At 32.7% G+C, this 20468-nt stretch overlaps 2 protein-coding genes and 1 long non-coding RNA gene across 4 annotated transcripts; 2 read left to right on the forward strand and 1 right to left on the reverse strand.

Annotated features, from left to right (window-relative positions):
* Positions 1–3480: 3480 nt before the first annotated feature.
* LOC146920474 (uncharacterized) lies at positions 3481–4560 on the forward strand. The gene is made up of 2 exons (XM_085711146.1): positions 3481–3484; positions 4100–4560. Exons 1-2 carry the CDS (start codon positions 3481–3483, stop codon positions 4558–4560), a joined length of 465 nt encoding a protein of 154 aa, XP_085567272.1.
* Positions 4561–8242: 3682 nt separating this feature from the next.
* On the forward strand, positions 8243–10581 carry LOC146920475 (uncharacterized). The gene is made up of 3 exons (XR_015011799.1): positions 8243–8316; positions 8743–8772; positions 10158–10581. It is a non-coding gene; the product is annotated as an uncharacterized LOC146920475 (long non-coding RNA).
* Positions 10582–13002: 2421 nt separating this feature from the next.
* LOC146920476 (uncharacterized) lies at positions 13003–16828 on the reverse strand. 2 transcript variants are annotated; one of them, XM_085713886.1, is made up of 3 exons: positions 14098–16828; positions 13348–13695; positions 13003–13265 (listed from the first exon to the last, which is right to left on the reverse strand). In XM_085713886.1, the coding sequence occupies exons 1-3, from the start codon at positions 16781–16783 to the stop codon at positions 13246–13248; spliced, it is 3054 nt and encodes a 1017-aa protein (XP_085570012.1). In that variant the 5' UTR covers positions 16784–16828; the 3' UTR covers positions 13003–13245. The 2 variants fall into 2 exon arrangements, with proteins under 2 accessions (XP_085570012.1, XP_085570011.1); XM_085713885.1 differs by lacking the exon at positions 13003–13265 and having other exon boundaries at positions 13289–13695.
* Between the last annotated feature and the right edge of the window lie 3640 nt (positions 16829–20468).

Here is a 20468-nt window from a genome sequence, read left to right on the forward strand (position 1 = left end):
TGGTGCGACGTTTGTTTTGTTTATCGTCTTAATGCAGAGTTATTTGGTTCAGATTGTCACATTAGTTGTGCAGATTCAATATATGATTGTTTGGGATCGTTAATATTACGTGTTTAAAAAAATTATAATATCTTTCAATAAAAAAATCAAGGGATCATGTAACGCCCTCCTTTTTATTTAATTATTTTAATTAGTTTTAGAATATATTTATATGATTGGTATGATTTACATGATTTATGTGATATTTTGTTATGTTATATGTTGGTATTTACTAGCATAATATAATTGTTATTTGGTGTAGAAATATATTTGTTATTTGTTATAGATATATTTGTTATTTGGTGTAGAAATATATTTGTTATTTGTTAGAGATATATTTGTTATTGGTGTATTATTATTATTAAGTGGGGGATAGATATATTTAATTTAGAAATAAATAAGATTATGAGGAATAGAGTAGTTTTGAGGTGTAAGAGAAATAAGAAGGGGGTTAGAATAGAAAGAAGAATAAGTTGTTGGGCCAAAATAGATTTAGGAAGAGCGTTTAGTATTATAAATAGAGAAGCTTAGGTTAGAAAGAGTTTACCGGAAACCGCTTTTTGGAAAAGAGGAGAACAAGAAAGAAGAGAAGAGAAGAGAAAAGTCAAGAGAAGAGGAGAAGACCTTAGGAAAGAAGAACGCTGCTGCTGATTCAGGAATTAATCTAAGGTGAGGGTGAGACTATCTTGCATTAATATTAAGTTGTTAAATCATTAGATTGCATCTAACAAGTTGGGGAGAGTTTGTGAGAATTTGAGAATTAGGGTTTTGAGAGAGATTTGATGATTAGATGATGAAAACTTGTTGAATTGATGTAGAAATTATGTACAGACCTTAGATAATTCATAGGATGATTATTGGAAGTAGTTTTGAGGTTAGAACCATGAGATTAGGTGAAACTTGGAGAAAATCTGCATTCAGCCCGAATTTTGATATTAAAACTGAAATTGATCGGTGCCGAATTGGTCTTAGGTGTAAACACGGAAGTTGTAGGTATGGATGTTAGCTTTCTAATGTCGTTGGTCTCACGTCAATAGGATTTATAGAACTTGAGTTATGGTCAAATTACTGCACGTAGGTCACAGTGAATTTTTATGGACTTTCAGCACAACTTTTCCGAATTTAAAATGAAAACTGGTATTGATCGGTACAGAATTGGTCTTAGGCATAAACATGAAAGTTTTAGATAATTTTGTTAGCTTTCCAGTGGATTTGGTTTGACGTGAAAATGATGTTTGGTCTTTGAGTTATGATGAAAATACTACAGGGAGGTCTTAGCGAAATTGTACGGTGACAGCATTCTCTGTTTCATGTTTTTGCGTTTTGTTCATATGTTTCTGTTTTGAATTGATCCTTGTTGTAAACATGAAAGTTGTTGATATTTGTGATATCTTTCCAGTACCTTTGGTTTGACATGAAAATATGTTGCGGATAATTTATTATGTTTTTACAAAGATACATAGTGAATTATTGTTTATGTTTAAATACGATGTTATATGAAGTTGTTTATGATTGATGAATATGATTCTTTTTGATGATTAAGTTGATATGATACATTTCTTTAATGATAATATGATATTCAAGCACTGTTATATGCTGTATTTGCCGTTGTTTGTTGCTGTTGAACCTTGATTTAATGTTATAAGTAAAATGACGTGTTATAAATACATTAAGTAAATACCTGTGATGTTTAAAGTTAGTGTAATGCATTCAATGATGATAATATGTTGTGAATTGTCCATACGCTGTCTATGTTGCTGTTGAGTTTTAGTGAAGATGTATAAGTCGGTCTAAGTTGTAAAGATTTAAGAAGTTGTCCATTTTAATGGAATTGTATAAGATGTTCACGTTGTTGTCCAAGTTGTAGGAAGATTGTGTCATTGCATAGTCAGTGATGGGGGCTTAATGTCCGACAGGTTCTTTATGACCTTAGCGATGGGGGCTTAATGCCCGACAGGTTCTTTATGACCTTAGCGATGGGGGCTTAATGCCCGACAGGTCCAAATATGACCTTAGCGAAGGGGGCTTAATGCCCTGGTGGTACCACATGCATATTGAAGTTGTCTAAGTTGTTGTTGAAGTTGTTAAGTTGTCAAGATGCTAAGATGATTTGAGATGTTAAGAGTTACATAGTCGAGTTGAGTCGCATTGTCGAGTTAAGTGAGGTTTGATTATGAAGTTTGATTGTGATTTGATGATTATGATTTAATGATGATGTTTGTTTATGAAGTTGATTATGAACTTGATTATGAAGTTGTTTTCGATAAATGCTATGTTTTGATAATGATACTTATGTGAATTATATGATGATGTTTACGATTATATTTGGTGTTAGATATTGATGCTTATGATCATGATTTAAGATAAGATGTTTTATGAATAATAATTGAGATTACTTGATGAAGTATATGACTAATGTAGGAAGAATAATGATACTAGTTAAGGAAGTTTAAGTTGTTAGATATGATTAATGAATTATAAGATGTTTAAGTTGTTGAATGTACTTTATATGATTTATATGTTTAATATTATTGTTTGAGAAATCTCACCCCTCTGCTTGGAAATGTTGCTCTTCGTATGGGTAACTTGCAGGTAACCAGGATTAGTTGCGGTCGTGAGTGGACTCCTCACAAGTGTGTCTTAGGTGCTCTGATACGTAACGGGATGGGATTATGTCTTCTATTTATATTCCTTACGTATTACTTATGGATTTTTATGAATAAATGTTGAACAAGACTTATGAGATTTTTATGTTGAGGCCTGCGTGCCAAAGATTATTTTTATTGTTGAACTAATTTCCGTTGCGAAGTTTTGAATTACTTATGTTAAATAATTATGAAGAATAAATTGTTATTTATTCAGTTTATGAATTTTTAAGAAGTGTAGCATTCCGTTTAAAGTTGAAAAAACTATGATTTATTTATGAAATTTTTACGTTGGGAAAACAGGGTGTTACAGATCACCTTTTCTCCGTTAAAAAACACCACTTCTTTTTAGTTTTTTTTTATTTCATCGTGTGCAATGTTGTTTTGTTCGTTGTTGTGGTGCGACGTTTGTTTTGTTTATCATCTTAATGCAGAGTTATTTGGTTCAGATTGTCACTTTTATTTCATCGTGTGCAATGTTGTTTTGTTCGTTGTCATGGTGCGACGTTTGTTTTGTTTATCATCTTAATGCAGAGTTATTTGGTTCAGATTGTCACATTCGTTGTGCATATTCAATAAATGATTGTTTGGCATCGTTAATGTTACATGTCTGAAGGTATGAGTAGTCCAGACACTTTAATTTCGTTAAATGGTCTTTAATCTCATTCTAAGAGCTAGCTCAAAGGATGAGGAAAATTGTTTTTCTAACATGAAGAAGTTCCTAATAACACATGGAAAATTCTAAAATGCCCCCAGCGGTAGTTAACTACCGCTGATCAACCGGCAGCAGTTAACTATGGGTGAGCCCAACGGTAGTTAACTCACTTCGCGATTTCCCCCCAAAACCAGTACAGCCCCACCTCCCTATTCACTCATCACCTTACCTCAAAAAATTCCCCCTTTCAAAAAACTATCTTGAAATCTTGGTTCCAAATCATTGTAGATGGATTGCTAGAAGGTTTCTACATACATTTAACGTCAAAAAACAGGTATTGCAATGTTAAACTCGTTTCCATTTGAGTAATTTTTCTGCAATTTTTTTTTCTTCTGACATGCAGCTCAGCGGTAGTTAACTACCACTGCGGATGAAGAACCAGTTGCAATTAACTACCGCTGGGGACTTAGAAAAAATTTTAAAAATTTTAAATGGCAGTGCTACTGCCTAAAAAAAATTTGTTTTTATTTATTTATTTATTTATGTTTTTAAATATTACTCCCTCCGGTCACATTTATAAGCAAAAAACATTTTTTTAGGTTCATTGAATAAGCAATGTATCCGGTCACATTTAAATGTTAGATACATTAGTTATTCAATGTGCCTAAAAAGTTTTTTTTTTGCTTATAAATGTGACCGGAGGGAGTATTAGATACACGTTAATTAATTATTTTAGAAATTATATGTTGTTTATTTATAGCTATTGTTGAGAATGCGGATGATGATCCGGTTGATCGAAAACTCAGTGTTGTCGATTCTTTCGTCGAGATCAAACCGCCGAAGCTTGAAGCTTCAATGAAAGTTGAAACTCCCATTAAGGTTGAAGCTTCCGTTAAAGTGGAGGCTTCAAGCGTCAATTCTCGTGTGTCCAAACTTCGTGACAGCGAAGTGGACATAACTCATTTCTTTTCCAGCCGAGAGACATGGAAAGATAAAGACGAATTGCTAGGTTGGGTACGTCGACAAATAAATATTGCTGGATTTACGGTTATCGTTAAAAGATCTTGTGCAATAAGAAATCCAATGTTGGAGTTGGTTTGTGAAAGGAGTGGCGAGCACAAAGTACCGAAGAAAAAATTGAAGCTTGAAGCAACGAGATCAAGAAAATGTGGGTGTTTGTTCAAGTTGCGTGGATGTGTCGTCAAGGAAGACAATGCTTAGAAGTTGCCTATTCTTAATGGTGTTCACAACCATGAGATGTTCCCATATTTAATAGGGCACCTTCTTGCAGGAGGATTAATGGAGGACGACAAGGCGATTGTATGCTTTCAATTGCAAAGAATAGTTTAATTAACAAAAATATATTACAAATTAATTGAATGTTAATTAATTTCTTGTTTTCTTTTTAATTCCTTGCCCATAAATCTATAGTGCATACAGTTAATTGTTAAGATTGCTATCGAATCAAGCTAAATTGGATCAATCAATAATTCTTCAAAGCAATGAAGATTTAAGTATGCTGTATCATTACTGATAAGATGGTTGTCTTTGTAAGGAATAAATATGCATTAAATAAATATATTTAATGAGAAGTGGTGTCGGTTAGGCATGACAACAAAACTCATACCCGCGGGTATCCATCCGAACCAAATCCAATTTGATGGGTTTTCCCCACTTTGATTGGGTTTTGGTATGAGTTTGAGTTTTTCCCACTTTCAAAACACGGGTACGGGATGGGTAACGGGGATGTAGGTACCCACCCGGACCCCATACGCAAACCCGTCCCAAATGTAGAAAATCAATTTATTATCCCTTTTAAATAAATAAAAATCCAAACCCTAAATCATTGCACTCACATAGTCAGAATCTCAGACTTTCACATGACAATCACTTATCATATAGTTCTCTATTTACTCCTTTCATATCCTGCACTCTCGGTCTCTCTCTTCTCCATGACCATAGTCATCGATCACCATCATCTCTTTGCTGGATTATGCATTACAACATTGCGCTTAAGGCTGAAAAATACTTTTATTTTTATTAAAAAAGTTATCCACTACGGGGATGGGGATGAGGCGGGGATACCCGAACCCGTCGGAGACGGGGATGAGATACGATTTTTCATCCCCACTGGATATGGGTAGGGTAACGGGTAAGTATATGAGAGTAAGGTATGGAGATGGGGAAGGTAAAACTTGTCCTCACTCCGCCCCATTGCCATGCCTAGTGCCGGTTATCTATTACTCAGACAATGAAAATTTAAGTATGATGTATCATAACTCAAAAAAAAAAAACAAAACATGTTATCCATCAAAATAATTTTTTATATTACTTTTTTCCAACTTTCAAAACAATAACTTCTCTTTGTTTTAGTACCGGTCATTACTCATCTAGTCATGATGGTCTGCTATATACTTTCCTTATGATATGAGTGCTTTTATTATTTTAGAAAAGCCACTATGCTAACACTTCAGTGGATCCAAGTACCTTGCAGTGGAAGATATTTCCTATAATCACGCGGTTATAATATCATGGCGTTCAATTAAGATTGAGTAGTGAAAATTCAAATTTGTTATATTATTAAATATAAATTTAAAATCTTCATTTTTTTAGAACCAATGTTTCAACTATAGAATCCAAATTCCAGCGTGATGATGATATTTATTTTGAGGTAGAAAACTGAAGAAAACCTAATAGAGAAAGAAGTAGATGGACAAATGTTGTGATAGTACTTAAGATTTAGAATTTGAATCTTTTGATTCCAAATCCAAAGATATAAAAGCAATATAAAACCTAATAGAAAGAAGTAGATGAATAAAAAATATTCAATGCAGGAAGACTACCATAACAATGGTGGTGCTACTTAATTTAATGGTCAAAAGATTTACTTTTCTGTGCTGAAATTTTTTTATACTTTCTAACCCTAAATGCACTCTCTCCTTGAAAATCGGTGCAGTTTGTCATTTAAATAAATTATATTTTTGTTTTCTATTAGCTTGATTGACAAAAGTTTCTTTCGGTGTGGAAGATTGGAATGTAAGGGTATCCATTAGGTCAAAAAGTGAACCAAAACCTTTTTTGGAATTCCTATTACCACATTAAATCCGTCACATGCTTTATTTGTTTAAAATACAACAAAGGGTGTGAAAAGGAAACTATGCTTAGCTGAATAAACCCCAATCAATACGAAAATGTTGATTTATTGCTTCTTGAGCTTTGGTAAATGGTTTTTTAAAAAATCAAACTAATCTATTGAAATTAACATCGGCTTTGCTTTGGTAAACGTTAATGTCCATCATGACAAGTTTCCTAACTCCGTGAACATGCTTTTGCTAAAAATCATGGGAAATGTTAATCGGTACCTTGAAGCACTAATTACGAATACTAAAAAAAGTTATATAGTAGTTATTGCATTGAAAATTATATACTCCCTCCGTTTCAAAATACATGTCCAAGTCAACCACTTTACACATGCCAATGCATAATTTTGACTGTTAATATCTTTAATTATCTAAAATAAAAAATAATAAAAATTTAATATTTTGAAAATATTTGTCGAGACAAATCAAACAACATCTTACATGCTAATATTTATATTTATAGATTAGTTAAAAAATATGGTCAAAGTAAGTCAAGTGAATAGTGCACATTGCAAAAAATGGACATGTATTTTGAAACGGAGGGAGTAATTAATCTATAGAAAGTCAAAAATTTCCTTTTTTGTTAATAACTTGTTTTTTGGTATCCTTAACCAGTGTCCCGAAGACACCGGTTAGCATGACCCAAAAATTATTACCTATATTTCTACTTGACAATATATAATTCTGGTGATGGAAGACTTGATGACTAAAAGATAGTGGGCTTAATTAAAGAATATCGGACACATTACCACCACATGATATGATATTAGCCACTTGCTTCTTTTTTTTTTTTGTTGAGAGATCCACTTGCTTCTTATAATTTAGAAAAATATAAATCCATACTTTCAAATTAACAATAAAACATCAAGACAGTGATATATAATCAGTTTAGACACCTATCATTTTCGACACTGAACAAGTATATACAGTGTAGTCAGGATCGAGATCCTACGTAGGATTGGTCGGTTGGTGGAAGAACGTAAACACAAGGAACGTAACACGGTTCGTAAGTAGAATTGGTAGGTTTTGGAGAGAAATAGATATAGAAAATAGAGGGAAAACAGATGAACTAAGCATCAAAACAGAGACAATAGAGGAAAAATAGAGGAACCAAGTAACAAAATAGAGAAAACAGAGAAAATGGCAAAAAAACAGAGGAAACGGAGCAAAAACGAATCAGAGTAAAGTCGAAGCACGGACGAGGTAACGTGGCATGTAAGATCGTGCGATCCTACGACCTAGGACTCGATCTTGGCTACATTGAGTATATATACTTTTACATCTCTAATAATGTGTCACAACTTATTAATAGTACCTATCTATAATATACACTATAGAACTAATAGAAGGAAGAGTAAGACAAATGCTCTTTAGGTACCTAGTGATTTCTCACAGTCATCTCTCAAACGATAGCTAACTTTCACTTGATACTATTTAAATTGGTTAAACCAATCTAAAAAACTATTTAAACGGTAATTAACTAACGTTCGGTACTTTTTAGGTGCATAAAGAGCAACCGTTAAAAGAGTGATGAAGATAGACTAAGGCATTAAGGCCCGTTGGCCCACACTATAGGCTATAAAACAAATTAATATATCAAATTTCTCTCTGTACTTTTTAAATCAACTTTCTTATTTTCTAAAGATGTTTTATTATTTTGTTCCAATTTCTCTCTGTCTGGATATGCAAGGCATGCTATTTTGAATAAAATATATGATGACAGATTTTATTCAATTGTTAATCTCTGGTTTTGTTTGGTGACAGATTTTATTCAACAAGTTTGAAAGAGTTCAAATAAATGACATTGGAGAGGCAATCAAGTTAATTAAGTTATAAGGTTGGTTTTTAATCAGGGCTTGAAATTTATTGTTAAACAACTTTTTGGACTCTATATTTTATATAGTTTACATATATGTGTGGCTACTTCTTGCCTATGAGTAGTTTTGTTATTTCAGATTCAAAAAAAAAAAAATCTATGTGTATAGTTTTCTAAAAATGTTTTTTTTTTTGCTAAATATGCATTATAAATGTTCAAAGGTATATAATCGATATTGTTACCTCTATTTCGTATTGTGTTTTTAAATTTGACCTAAACATGTTTATCTTACTGCATGAATAATGCAAAACTCTATTTGTTAACATAGTTTTTCTTGAAAAATAAAGGATCAAACAGTGCAAATTGACGTTGCTATTTTTGCTGCATTAACCATTGAAGTTAGCTAGACTTTTATTGACTACAAAACAATTTTGTCTTACCTTTCAGGATTGACTACAAAACAATCATTTTCACAAGGTAATTTGTTTACCTTTTTTGATTCAATGAGATTCTTAATATGTAATCAACAATAGTGATTAGTTTTCCTTTGTATATGATTTAAAAATAATTCATAGAATCTTTTCTTAAAGCTTATGTCATATACCCTTGAAAGTTATTATGAAGTTTAATTAGTAAACAAATCTTTTCTAAAAGGGATTGAAATATACTTTGTATTAATAAATTGTTAACTAAAGTTGATTGTCATGTCTAATGTTTCCTATATCTATCAATGTCATGTCTAATGTTTTTTATATCGATCAAAGTTTAATTTCTTATGAATTTGAAAATGACTTATCAAACTCTCGGGACTACTAGCAATTGTGAAAGTGTCTTATTAAAACCTATTTGAAACTGATGAGTAGGTATAAGCCTAGAAAAGTTAACTATCTCACATCCCATGTCTTTATTTAAAAGGTTTTAATTTGAATGTTTGTGATTTGCATTAAGTTGATACACTGAGTTTAGAATCTTTTACTATTTTCTTGAGATTGGGATTTAGCCAAAAAATTAAATATTTGCATAATGTTGAAGTTCAAAATTTGATCTAAATATGACTCTTTCTTTTGGTTTTTTCTTTGATAATCTTTGTGTCTGGATATTTTGCTACAAAAGGGTAGTCTTTGATTGAATATTGTACACACATCTGAAAAGAAACATCTTTGTTACACACATGCACATTGTGCACGCTGCTCTTTTAAATAACAAAAGTCCAACTTAAAAGAGACGTTGTATAATTTTTCAATGCATATAGCAAGATAGGTAGATCTTAGAAGTGATTCTTACAAAAATTAGTTATAAGATTATTTTTTTTCTATCATTGTTGAGAAACATGTTCTGTTTTAGTTATTTAGTATCTTTATTCTTTTAACCATTTTGACTAAGATGCAGATTTATGTATATTTAACTCTTCAAATCTGTTAGATTGATAACATGTTATTTTATTCTTTTCATTCTTTTTTACATGTAGTTGTAGGTAACACTGTCATTGATTCAACAAAGGCTTAATATTTCAATTTTTTTAGAAAGTAGAACTATTAAGGTTCAACTGAGGCTTACTTTTTGAATTTATTTAGCCTTTTCTTTGGACATATTAAGATTCAATTGAGGCTTAATATTTCATTTTAGAAGCTTTGTTGCTTCAATCTCTTAAAATTCAACTAAGGTTGCATATTTGAAATATCCAAGAATGTAGTTTGGACTATTGAAGTATTCACTAAATTCACTATCGAAATACCCAACAGGTTTGAATTGGACAAATCTATTCGATAGTTTGTTGTTTGGTTCTTTGTTGGTGACCTATCTATTCAAATTGATGAGTTTGTTGTAACATGACTAACCAGTTTCGACAAAATACTATGTAGGAGTTGACCAATGAGGGTGATGTTACTATTGAAAAGGGAACTTAATTTGATGATGTTGCTATTGGAAATGGAGTTGGACTTGATGATGTTGGTTCATCATCAAAAAGTGGCTCTCATGATGAGAAGGAATCTGAAGACATCAACATATGTCTCACTATATTCGAAACCATTATGCAGTTTTAGCTAAGAATTTGGTTATATATCTAAGTAATTTGTAGCATGTACTGTATTGGCAACCAATGTTAGACTAATGTTACTTGGCCTGGCCTTTTTGGTTGATACTTCGGAACTTATTTATGTAGTTTTCAGAATTCGTGCTTTATCTAGGTATTTTATCATCATGTTTAACTGTTTAACAAGGATCATGTGTATGACCTATTAACTACTTTATTTTATGGTCTTTGTGTATTAAATTCTTTCACTAGGTCCGTGTTATTTCCAAACATAATATTAATACTTACGTTCCTTCAAAAAAAATATTAATACTTACGTGTTTACTATTCACACCTAACATAATCATGGAATTTTAATATGTATTTGATTTAAGTTCAAAGTTTTATATTTCAAACAAACAAAGGAGGCCACAAGTATCTGATTTTAGTTCAAAGTTTTATATTTTTCAAACACGGGAGGTTAAAGGTATTTGATTTAAGTGGAAAGCTTTGTATTTCTCAAACACCTATACGGCTATAGAGGTATTTCAATAATTTGTCTCTTTATCATAAATTTTATAGTTTACCATTTGTTTTTTTGAGTTATAACTCATGCGGTGATCTGATGATTATTCAACAATATTGTGTAATGTGTAATGAAGATAAAGTAGATTTAATTGTAGTCCTTTTGATTTGTAACATGATATTTATATTTAAATTATTGTCTATTTTTTCTTTATTTTCATGAAGACAATAACATTTGATTTGTCTACGAATTGTATTATATGTTTTTAATTTTATGATATGTTTAAAGTAATCTTTGTCAACACCACAATAAAACTTTTTTCGCCCGTGCGTTGCACGGGTTAGAAACTAGTACTAAAACATGTAGCATATTCTTATATTGTTTCTTTGAATTCTTATACTATGACACTAGTAAATTATTGAGTCTGCACCAAAACATAGAACAATTCAAAGAAACAATATAAGTTAGGTTCATGAGTTTTAGAACATACCTGCAGGAGCATATATTATGTACACACAGTTGAAGCTTATAATTTTTTATATTCAAATTCCATCAAATGCCAAAAACATAAAAATCTCTAAACTAATAGAATCATAGTATTTCATATGCAAGAGTGCATGGTCAGTTTCTTATTCATTTCTTTATTTCTTCTGGTTTATTTTAAAGCCAATCTATGTACTTATGATCATAAGCTGTTATTATTCTTGGTGAGCTGTGGAACTTGGAACCATTATCTGAAGAAAGGAAGAGTAAATGGCGACGAAAAATGGATTGGTTACTGTCTCCTACTAACTATATGGTTGAGCTAGTTCCTGCTAAGCAAAACAATGCCAATTGTAGCATCTTTGAGGTATCTTTCATTTCAGCTAGATATGAAAAGGCAAACTATTTTATAGATCACTTTGTAGAAAAATAAGAGAGTTTTGTTCTTGGACTCCAGAAGTTGGACTCTATGCTTATCGTATGTCGTCTCTTTGTTCCAATCAACAATGATCTTGAGCGATATATCAAATCAATTTTCTAAGAAATGTCTTCTGTCATTTTCTTTAAGAAATTTTGCGCGGATTTTTTTTTTCAAGAAACATACTCGGCTGCTAAATCTTATTTGGATTATTTGTTGACTGGAGGAACTTGATTCAATGGTTAAAACAGAGTTTCGGTATGAAGAGGGAGGAAGCCGGACTGAAGGGAGAAACATGAGTATGCGGCATAGTGATGGTGGCTTCCATCACCTTAAGTACCAAAAACTGGTTTTCTGATACCAAATAAAACTCCAATGAAAGTAATGTTATCAGAGACTAGAGAACTATCCTCTTGCATTATTTAAAACATACTCATACGGACCTTAACTTCATAATTTTCATGTCCGTGTATGGCTAAACCATTATCATTCTAGTCCACATCACTACATCTTTCTTTTCTAAACTATTATTAAAAACCTTTAGTGCATTTCCTAATTCACCATTCTTAGCATACATTTCCATAAAAGCAACTGCCAGGGTAATATCTGTTGTAACTTGAAATGGTTTTTTTCATAGATAAGCATGAACAGTTTCTCCCAATTTCAAAGCGCACTAATGGACACAAACACTCGACACACTCAGAAAAGTAGCCTTACCAGGACTATGGCCGTCAGCGAACATGTCGAAAAAAGATCAAGCGGCTTGCTATCCCTCTCATATTGAGTATAAGCATTAATCAATATTCACCATGGTAACATTTCCAAGCAAAAATGTTTCACTTCTTGCAATATTCAAGCTACCGCATTTAGCATACATTTCAAGAATGAAAGTTGCAAGAATGACATTACTATTAGATGTGATCATAAAAGGATTATCACCAGCCTTGCGGACGCGCTGATGGACCCGATTCCTAGTATCAATGTCTCTAGCAACATAAGCATTTGCTTCAATTCCATATTTCACTATGCAACTATGAATACAATTTCCACATTGTTGATCAGGAATAACAGAAGTTTTTGAAACAAATTCCCCATATGGTTTTTCTGTATATTAGATTTTATAAATTAAATTGTGATTATTATATGCACTATAAATATATAGAAGCAATTTGAAATGTTTTCTTTCTGTTAAATTTTGGGTTGTTTTAGGCTTTGATAACATAATAAGTTGCATACAAATCTACGTTGAACACAATTGCACATAACTATGGGAGAAGTATATAGATTCTCGCTTCATTGAATTAGAAAGCAATACAAACAATATTGTTTACTTATACAAAAACTATTGCACATAATCAAATATTTCTACCAGAATTAAGTGAATAACAAACCAGTAAACTAAGCATTGCCTCATGTTCCAGTTGGACCAAGCAGTTTCTTCAAAAAAGTACATCATGATGCAAAACCTCCCTTTCCATAATGACTTGTAAATGCTGTTCAACTTAATTACTAGGAGTACGTACGAAAATCTGAAATTCAAATTTTAATTCCATAAGCAATTAAAACTTTGAATGATTCAAATAAGCATATAGAAAAATGAGTTTATCTCACCAGCGAGAAAAGCCTTCCGGATTGTGTTAAGCTCTTGAGTAACATCCATAATATTCATTCTTTCTTTCGGTGATTCCATTGAACAAATAAGTCCAATTCTAAAAAGTGAAACTAAGGATTTCGCTCGGTTTCCATCTTGTATTGTTACTTCTACATCTCTTGCTTCAAGATGTGGGTCCAAAATCTCTATAATGTTACCAGGAAACGAAGTTGCTACAAAGTTATGCAGATTTTGACCATCTTGAAAAAATTCATCAGTGGGTCTTCTACCGGTAAGTATTTCCAACATAAGGATTCCAAAGCTATACATGTCACCAGATGTTGACACTTCAGAACCCATTCCATACTCTAAAACATGCAGCAAAAGTTGTTAATACTGTTAAAGGATAAATAACTTGAGATATAGTTGTTACTTGTGTAGCAAGTAACTGTGTGAAATATAACTAGCTTAACTGTTTTAAAAAAATTGATTAGTTACATTGGTTAGGTATGGTTAGTTAGTAACTGTAGTTGAGTTAGTGTTATTGGTTACACTCCATATAAGGATATGGTAATTCATTGTAATACTCAGATTTTGTGAATAATAAAATTCCTTCTTATCACTCTATATAAGGCTTATTTTCTACTTTCATGGAGTTCAAGATTAACTCTTAACCAATTATATGTCCCTAGTATAACATTAAATCTATGCTAAAACATACGAGGATTTAAAGAAACAATGGGATATTCAAGAATTTAGAACATATATACCTGGAGGAGCATAGCCAACAGTTCCTTTTATTCCAATTGTACTAGTATTGCCACCGGTGGCTGAGACAAGTTTTGCAATGCCAAAATCACTCACATGAGCAACCATGTCATCGTCAAGAAGGACATTACTTGGCTTTAGATCACAATGAAGAACCAATTGCTCACACTCTCGATGAAGATAATGTATTGCAGAAGCAACATTGATAATGATGTTTAATCTATGACCAAGGTCCAACATTGTTGGAGGCTCGGCATTTAAAATCTCAGGATGCAACCATTTTTCTAAGCTTCCATTTTTCATGTACTCAAAAACCAGAGCTTTAAATTCTTGACCTTTGTAATCTGTACTAGAACAACATGTTAAAACCTTAACTAAGTTTCGGTGTCTAATGTTTTTGAGTGCATTACATTCAACAATGAAACTCTTGTGAGCTCCCTTCTTTTGGAGGTTCAAGACCTTTACTGCAACAACATTATCTCCTGACACAAGATTTCCTTTGAACACAGAACCAAAACTTCCTGATCCGATCAGGTTTCTATCCGAGAACCCATCTGTTCCTTGGAGTAATTCTTGGTATGAAACCTTATCTAGTTGGTCAATTGATGGTGAATCAAAAGATCGCTTTTGATTTCTTTTCCTCATCCAGTAGATAGTTATGCTAAATAAAAGTATGAGAAGAAAAGAAACCACACTAACTATCACTGCTATCAACCTGATCCTTTGTTGTTTTGCATGTTTCCTACCCTTGATAGGGCATGGTGGTAGATGCAGCTGGGAAATACCACCACAAAGCTTTTTGTTTCCAATCACTTCTATTTGGGATACATTTCCAAATACACCATTTGTTGGAACCTCTCCTTCCAACATGTTAAAAGAAACATTCAAATATTCTAAAACAGAGATAGTTTGCATAACATCAGGAATTGATCCAGACAATTGATTTCTTGAAAGGTCTAAACTTTGAAGACCTTTGAGAGAAGCCAAAGAGGATGGTATTGTTCCACTGAAGGAGTTCCCTTGCAGTTGAAGGTATTCTAAGGTTGTGCATTCACCAATTGTTGTAGGAATATCACCAGATAGATGATTCTCGGATAGATCTAGCATGTCAATATTTTTTAACATACCCACTTCTCTTGGTAAGCTACCACTCAAAAAGTTACGTGATAAGTTCAATAAGTTTGATAAGAAAGAAATATGAAAAATCTCTAAAGGTATGGTTCCGCTAAGCTTATTCTGAGAAAGATCTAGATATTGTAACTTTTGACAATTTTCTATGCTTGGAGGAATATTTCCTTGAAACATATTACTGTGTAAATCCAGTTTAAACAGTTGACTGAGATTGCCTATAAAGGGTGGTATATCTCCTGACAACTTGTTTGCAGTCAAAGCTAAATATTGCATCTTTTGGAACTTCCCAAAAGAATTTGGAATGATTCCTTCAAAGTTGTTTGATTCCATGGTCAAGAGTGTTAAGTTAACTAGATGCCCTAATTCTGCTGGAATTTTTCCTGATATCTGATTTCCCCCAAGATATAGTTCACCAAGTTCAATGGAAAAATTGCCTATCGAATTTGGCAAATGACCTCCAAAATTATTACCAGCTATTGAAAGCATTTCTAGTTTACTACAATTTGTCAAATATTTTAAAAACTTTAAATCCATAGTTGAATTGTTACCTAACTTGTTATCTCCCATATTTAGCCGTTGAAGATCATGTAACTTCCCTAGACTTGGAACTTGTCCTACAAAATTGTTTTGACTTAATTCAACTAATAGTAGGGCAGAAGCATTTGCAATGGAAATAGGGATTGGACCTGAGAATTCATTTCCTCCAATTTCAAAACCATTTAGACTAGGGAGGCTGTTGAACATGTTGGATGGAAGATAGCCAGTAAAGTTATTCAAGCCTAGTGAAAGCTCAATTAGTGATGACATATTGTAAAGACAAGAAGGAATCATACCAGACAATTTGTTCTCACCCAACAATAAAACTGTCAAGTTTTTGAGGCGGCATACTTCAGGTGGAATATCTCCCTCTAAGTTGTTATAAGTAATCGCAATAACTGTTAAGCTTGAAAGATTCCCTATAAATGAAGGTATTCCACCAGTTAAATTGTTTCCCCAAACAATTATTACTTGAAGCTTTTTCCAAGAGCCAATTTCAATTGGTATTTTGCCAATCAACTTGTTCCCTTCCAAATTTATGAATTTGAGATTGGAGCAATATGTCAAGTTTGAAGGAATTTCTCCTGCAAACGAGTTATTGACGAGATCAAGTCGTTGCAATTGTAGCAACCGACCCAACTCTTGTGGGATTTCTCCAAAGAAGCTGTTGTTTCTAAGGTCGAGATTTTTCAGAAAAGTGAGATTGCCAATATGGGGGGATAAAGGTCCATGTAACTGATAACTTCTTAGATCCAACCCTATAACTCGTTGATGCTTGGGGTTGCATGTGATTCCATACCACTTGCAGAAGTGGATGGAAGAATTCCAAGATTCAAGAGCTTTATATGGATCATTGGATATTGATTCTTTGAATTTGAGCAATGCTAAATGATCTGTTTGGTTTCCTAATGCAGCCACTGCCACAATTTTGTTTGTGGCAAACCACATTAAATTTAAGGTAAAAAGAAAAGGAAGATGAAGGTATAAAAGTGTAGGTAACAACAAAGAAAAAGACTTCATTTGGTTTAGAAGAAAGTGGTTTATGCTATTTAGTTTTGTTTGTGTGAGAATAGAGAGGAAGCATGCATTTAAATACTGGTGGCAAGAGCTAGTGTGAATGCGAATTTAAATTTTTACTATTAAAAGTCAAGTCAATTGATCAAACAAACAGACAGAGAAGCACAACACATGGGAGCCAAAACAAAGTGACAGTGCAACTTAGTCACCTTTCGTTAATTTGAGGTTAGATACTAAGATGATTAATCACCTTTCGTTAATTTGCTACCATCTCATTTGTAATACTATATGGACCTCTCTGGTTCAAAGGTAGCAAATTAGTCTTTCAATTCAATTAATAAGGGAAAATTTCAATAACGAATCATTCGGAAGAACCTGAGTTCAATTCTTGATGCGAATAATTTTTTGTCAGATTTTACTTACCTTCCAACCGAAATCTACTAGAGCCCTTTCCCTAGGGTTAATACCAAAAAATCGTAATACGTTTTTTTATGAGATGATCCATGCTTTTAAGATAAAAACAAATACTACCATTTCAACATGACAATCGTTTCTTTTGGGGTAGAAAACTCGAAGATAATGCCAACGCCAAACTATGTAGACCAACTGATGGGGCAACTTATCTCCAATCCGGCTAAGCTTGCGGGATGCGTTGAGTTGAGACCAATATGTTTTTCTTTACATGTGTTAACAAGATATCTTCTGTGTACAGCCCAAAGACTAATTCCTAGAACTAGATAGGATCGTAATCGGTGGTAAAACTTTCTCACAATAGATTTTGCAATGTATAACTTGTGAAAAAACTCGTGTGGCTGCTATTTTGAGAATTGAAAAATTTACAACAAAAAAAATATAATTTATCCACATGTTTAGATTAAAGCAATCATTTTCTTTCAAAAGTCTCTCCATTACTCAACTTTCTGAAGAAAATAAAAATAAGAATATGAAATATCTCATTTCGTGTGCCATGCTATTTTGTTATACGCTTCTATGTTTTTTACTTCACAAAAAAAAAAAAAAATAGACCCCTAATTATTATTATATTATTTATATTTTGGGGTCACCAATTTTAGACTTATTTTCTGGGCTAGAATCTTCATCCTACCTAGAATACGACCTTGATTGTTGGTTTCAACATAATCATAATAAAACCAAAATACTAACATTTCAGCTTGCCAATCGTTTATTTTGGGGTAGAAAACTGAAAGATAAGCCAATGCTAATATCAATGTGGACAAACGTATATGATAGTCCTACATGGATGGGAGTACTACTACCATTCATTCATTATCGTATGAGTGCTTTCATCATATCATAATAAAAACAAATACTAACATTTCAGCTTGGCAATCGTTTCTTTTAGGGTAGAAAACTGGAAGATACTGCCAACGCCAAACTATGTGGACCAACTGATGATAGGGAAACTTATCGCCAATTTGGCTTAGCTTCAAGGATGTGTTGTGACCTCACATAATCATTAAATTAGATATTATCCCAATGGAAGACTTTTCTGTAAATGGAGGCTTAAAATTTTTATTGCCTCACTCTTATAGTAAATTATCACTTATTTTATATTCTACAAACATGCAGGACACTTTTCCACTTTTTTGTTCTCTCCTCTTTCATTTAAGGTAAAAAGAAAAAGAAGATGAAGGTATAAAAGTTTAGGTGACAACAAAGAAAAAGACTTCATTTGGTTTAGAAGAAAGTGTGTGTAGTTTTATGCTATTTAGTTTTGTGGAAATTGAGAGGAAGCATATGCATTATATTTAAATAATATTGGTGAATGCGAATTTAAATTTTTACACGATTATATTCAAAGGGTGATGTGCTATATGTATGGTGTAAATGCTTTTACATTATTCTCACTAAAAATCATTGTCCATATTCAAAAGTCAAGTCAATATTGAAGAACAGACAGAGACCAAATGAAGCACAGCACATGGGAGTCAAACTGTGACCTTACATTGTACTTCTCTTTAAAGTGTTAGTTTCGATTCTCTCTGAAGTCAATTTCAATCAATTTTAGTTTCGCTTCTTCAAAAAAATAAGGGCAAATTAGTTTTAAATAATATTATTTTTTGACTTCCAACTTGAGGAAGATATTATTTAAACTGGAAGATAATGCCAAGAAGAAACCATGTGGACCAAACTGGTGTGGAAATTGAGAGGAAGCATGAATGCATTGAGATACTGATCTGGAAAGAGCTAGTGATGAATGCGACGTAAAGTTTGAAGTATGTTAAGTAGTAATTTGCTTTTTATTTTATGATGATCTGCTATATAATTTTCTTATGATATGAGTGCTTTTATTTTATTCATTTAAAAAAAGAAAAAAGAACCCGACTAAAACTTCAGTGGATACCCTGCAGCAGAAGAGATATGAATGTCGAACCGTTACTACATAGAAATGTCTAAATTCCAGCGTGATGATCACTACAAGAAAACAGCTTTTTAGCTTCAGATTTTAGAGTCGGCCCCCGACACCGACGCTAATAGCGTCCTCTTAGAGTCGGCTTAACCCACGCTATTTGACTATTTTCTTTTTCTTTTTTATTTAATAATTTTAGAGTCGGACTAGCCAACTCTAATCCATATTATGTCAGACGTTCAAGTTTTTGGAACATTGATTGAATATTTAGAGTCTTCCTATCCGACTCTATACCTTTTATTGGTAATTCACATAAAAAAAAAAAAATCATCTTTTCCCTCCCACTCACTCACAAAAAATTCAGTCATACTTTTTCCCCCTTTTTTTTCTCTTCCACTCACTTACCAAAAAATTAAATTACTCACCAACAAAATCTCCCATTCACCCGTAAACCCTTATTCACCCCCTTTCAGAACCCACGGTCTCCATCTCTCGTTTCATCGTTTGTTGTTTTCTCACTCACCACCACCAGCAACACCATCCTTCACTTACTCACCACCGACACCAACCACCGAAACCCCCTCGGATCCGTCACACATGAACCGTTTCAATCACAAGCTCTCTCACGAACCCTTTCACTCACTTTGTAACGTAAATCTCTTCCCAATCCCTCTTTCTCAATTTCAACCCTAGTTTTTCAATTCCTTTTGCATTGTTTACAAATTCAACTCAACATTTCAAATTGATGTTCGTTTTTGCAGCATTGATGTAGAAGAGGGGCTGGGTTAATCAACAATCTCGTGATTTTTCATCTTACAACAACAAAGCAAAGGTATATCAACTTTTATATTTTTTTTTTAATATTGACAGATGCACGTGACAGTGTATTGACAGCTTCTAGCAGCGATTTTTTTTATATTTTAATAATAGCTAATATATTTAGGTTTTGAGATTTGATAATGAAGTTTGAAACTTTAATTTAGGGATGGGTGTGTTGAAAAAAAATTAAGTTCATGGATAGTTGGTGAATCTTGTGATTCTACTGGAATTAAGAATAGTTTGTTAAAGGGTCATTGATGGTTTCCTCTCTTGTGAAGTAGTAGTTGAGAAAGAGTAAGCCTAATGGATAGGAAAGGAAAAATTAATTAAGGATATACTTCATTAACTTTTAGATCCTTTAGAATGGTATGATAGTTAAGTGATTTACCAATGGTCAGAAAGTATTTTGGTAAGGTAAGGTGAAGTTGTAGTTTATGAAATAAGACACGGTTGGATAGACTACCTTATTCATAAATTGGAAAATAAGAAGGATCAGTG

Source organism: Medicago sativa, chromosome 5, assembly GCF_051527215.1.
Source record: "Medicago sativa cultivar Bolivia chromosome 5, Bolivia_mono, whole genome shotgun sequence".
Lineage (NCBI taxonomy): Eukaryota > Viridiplantae > Streptophyta > Magnoliopsida > Fabales > Fabaceae > Medicago > Medicago sativa.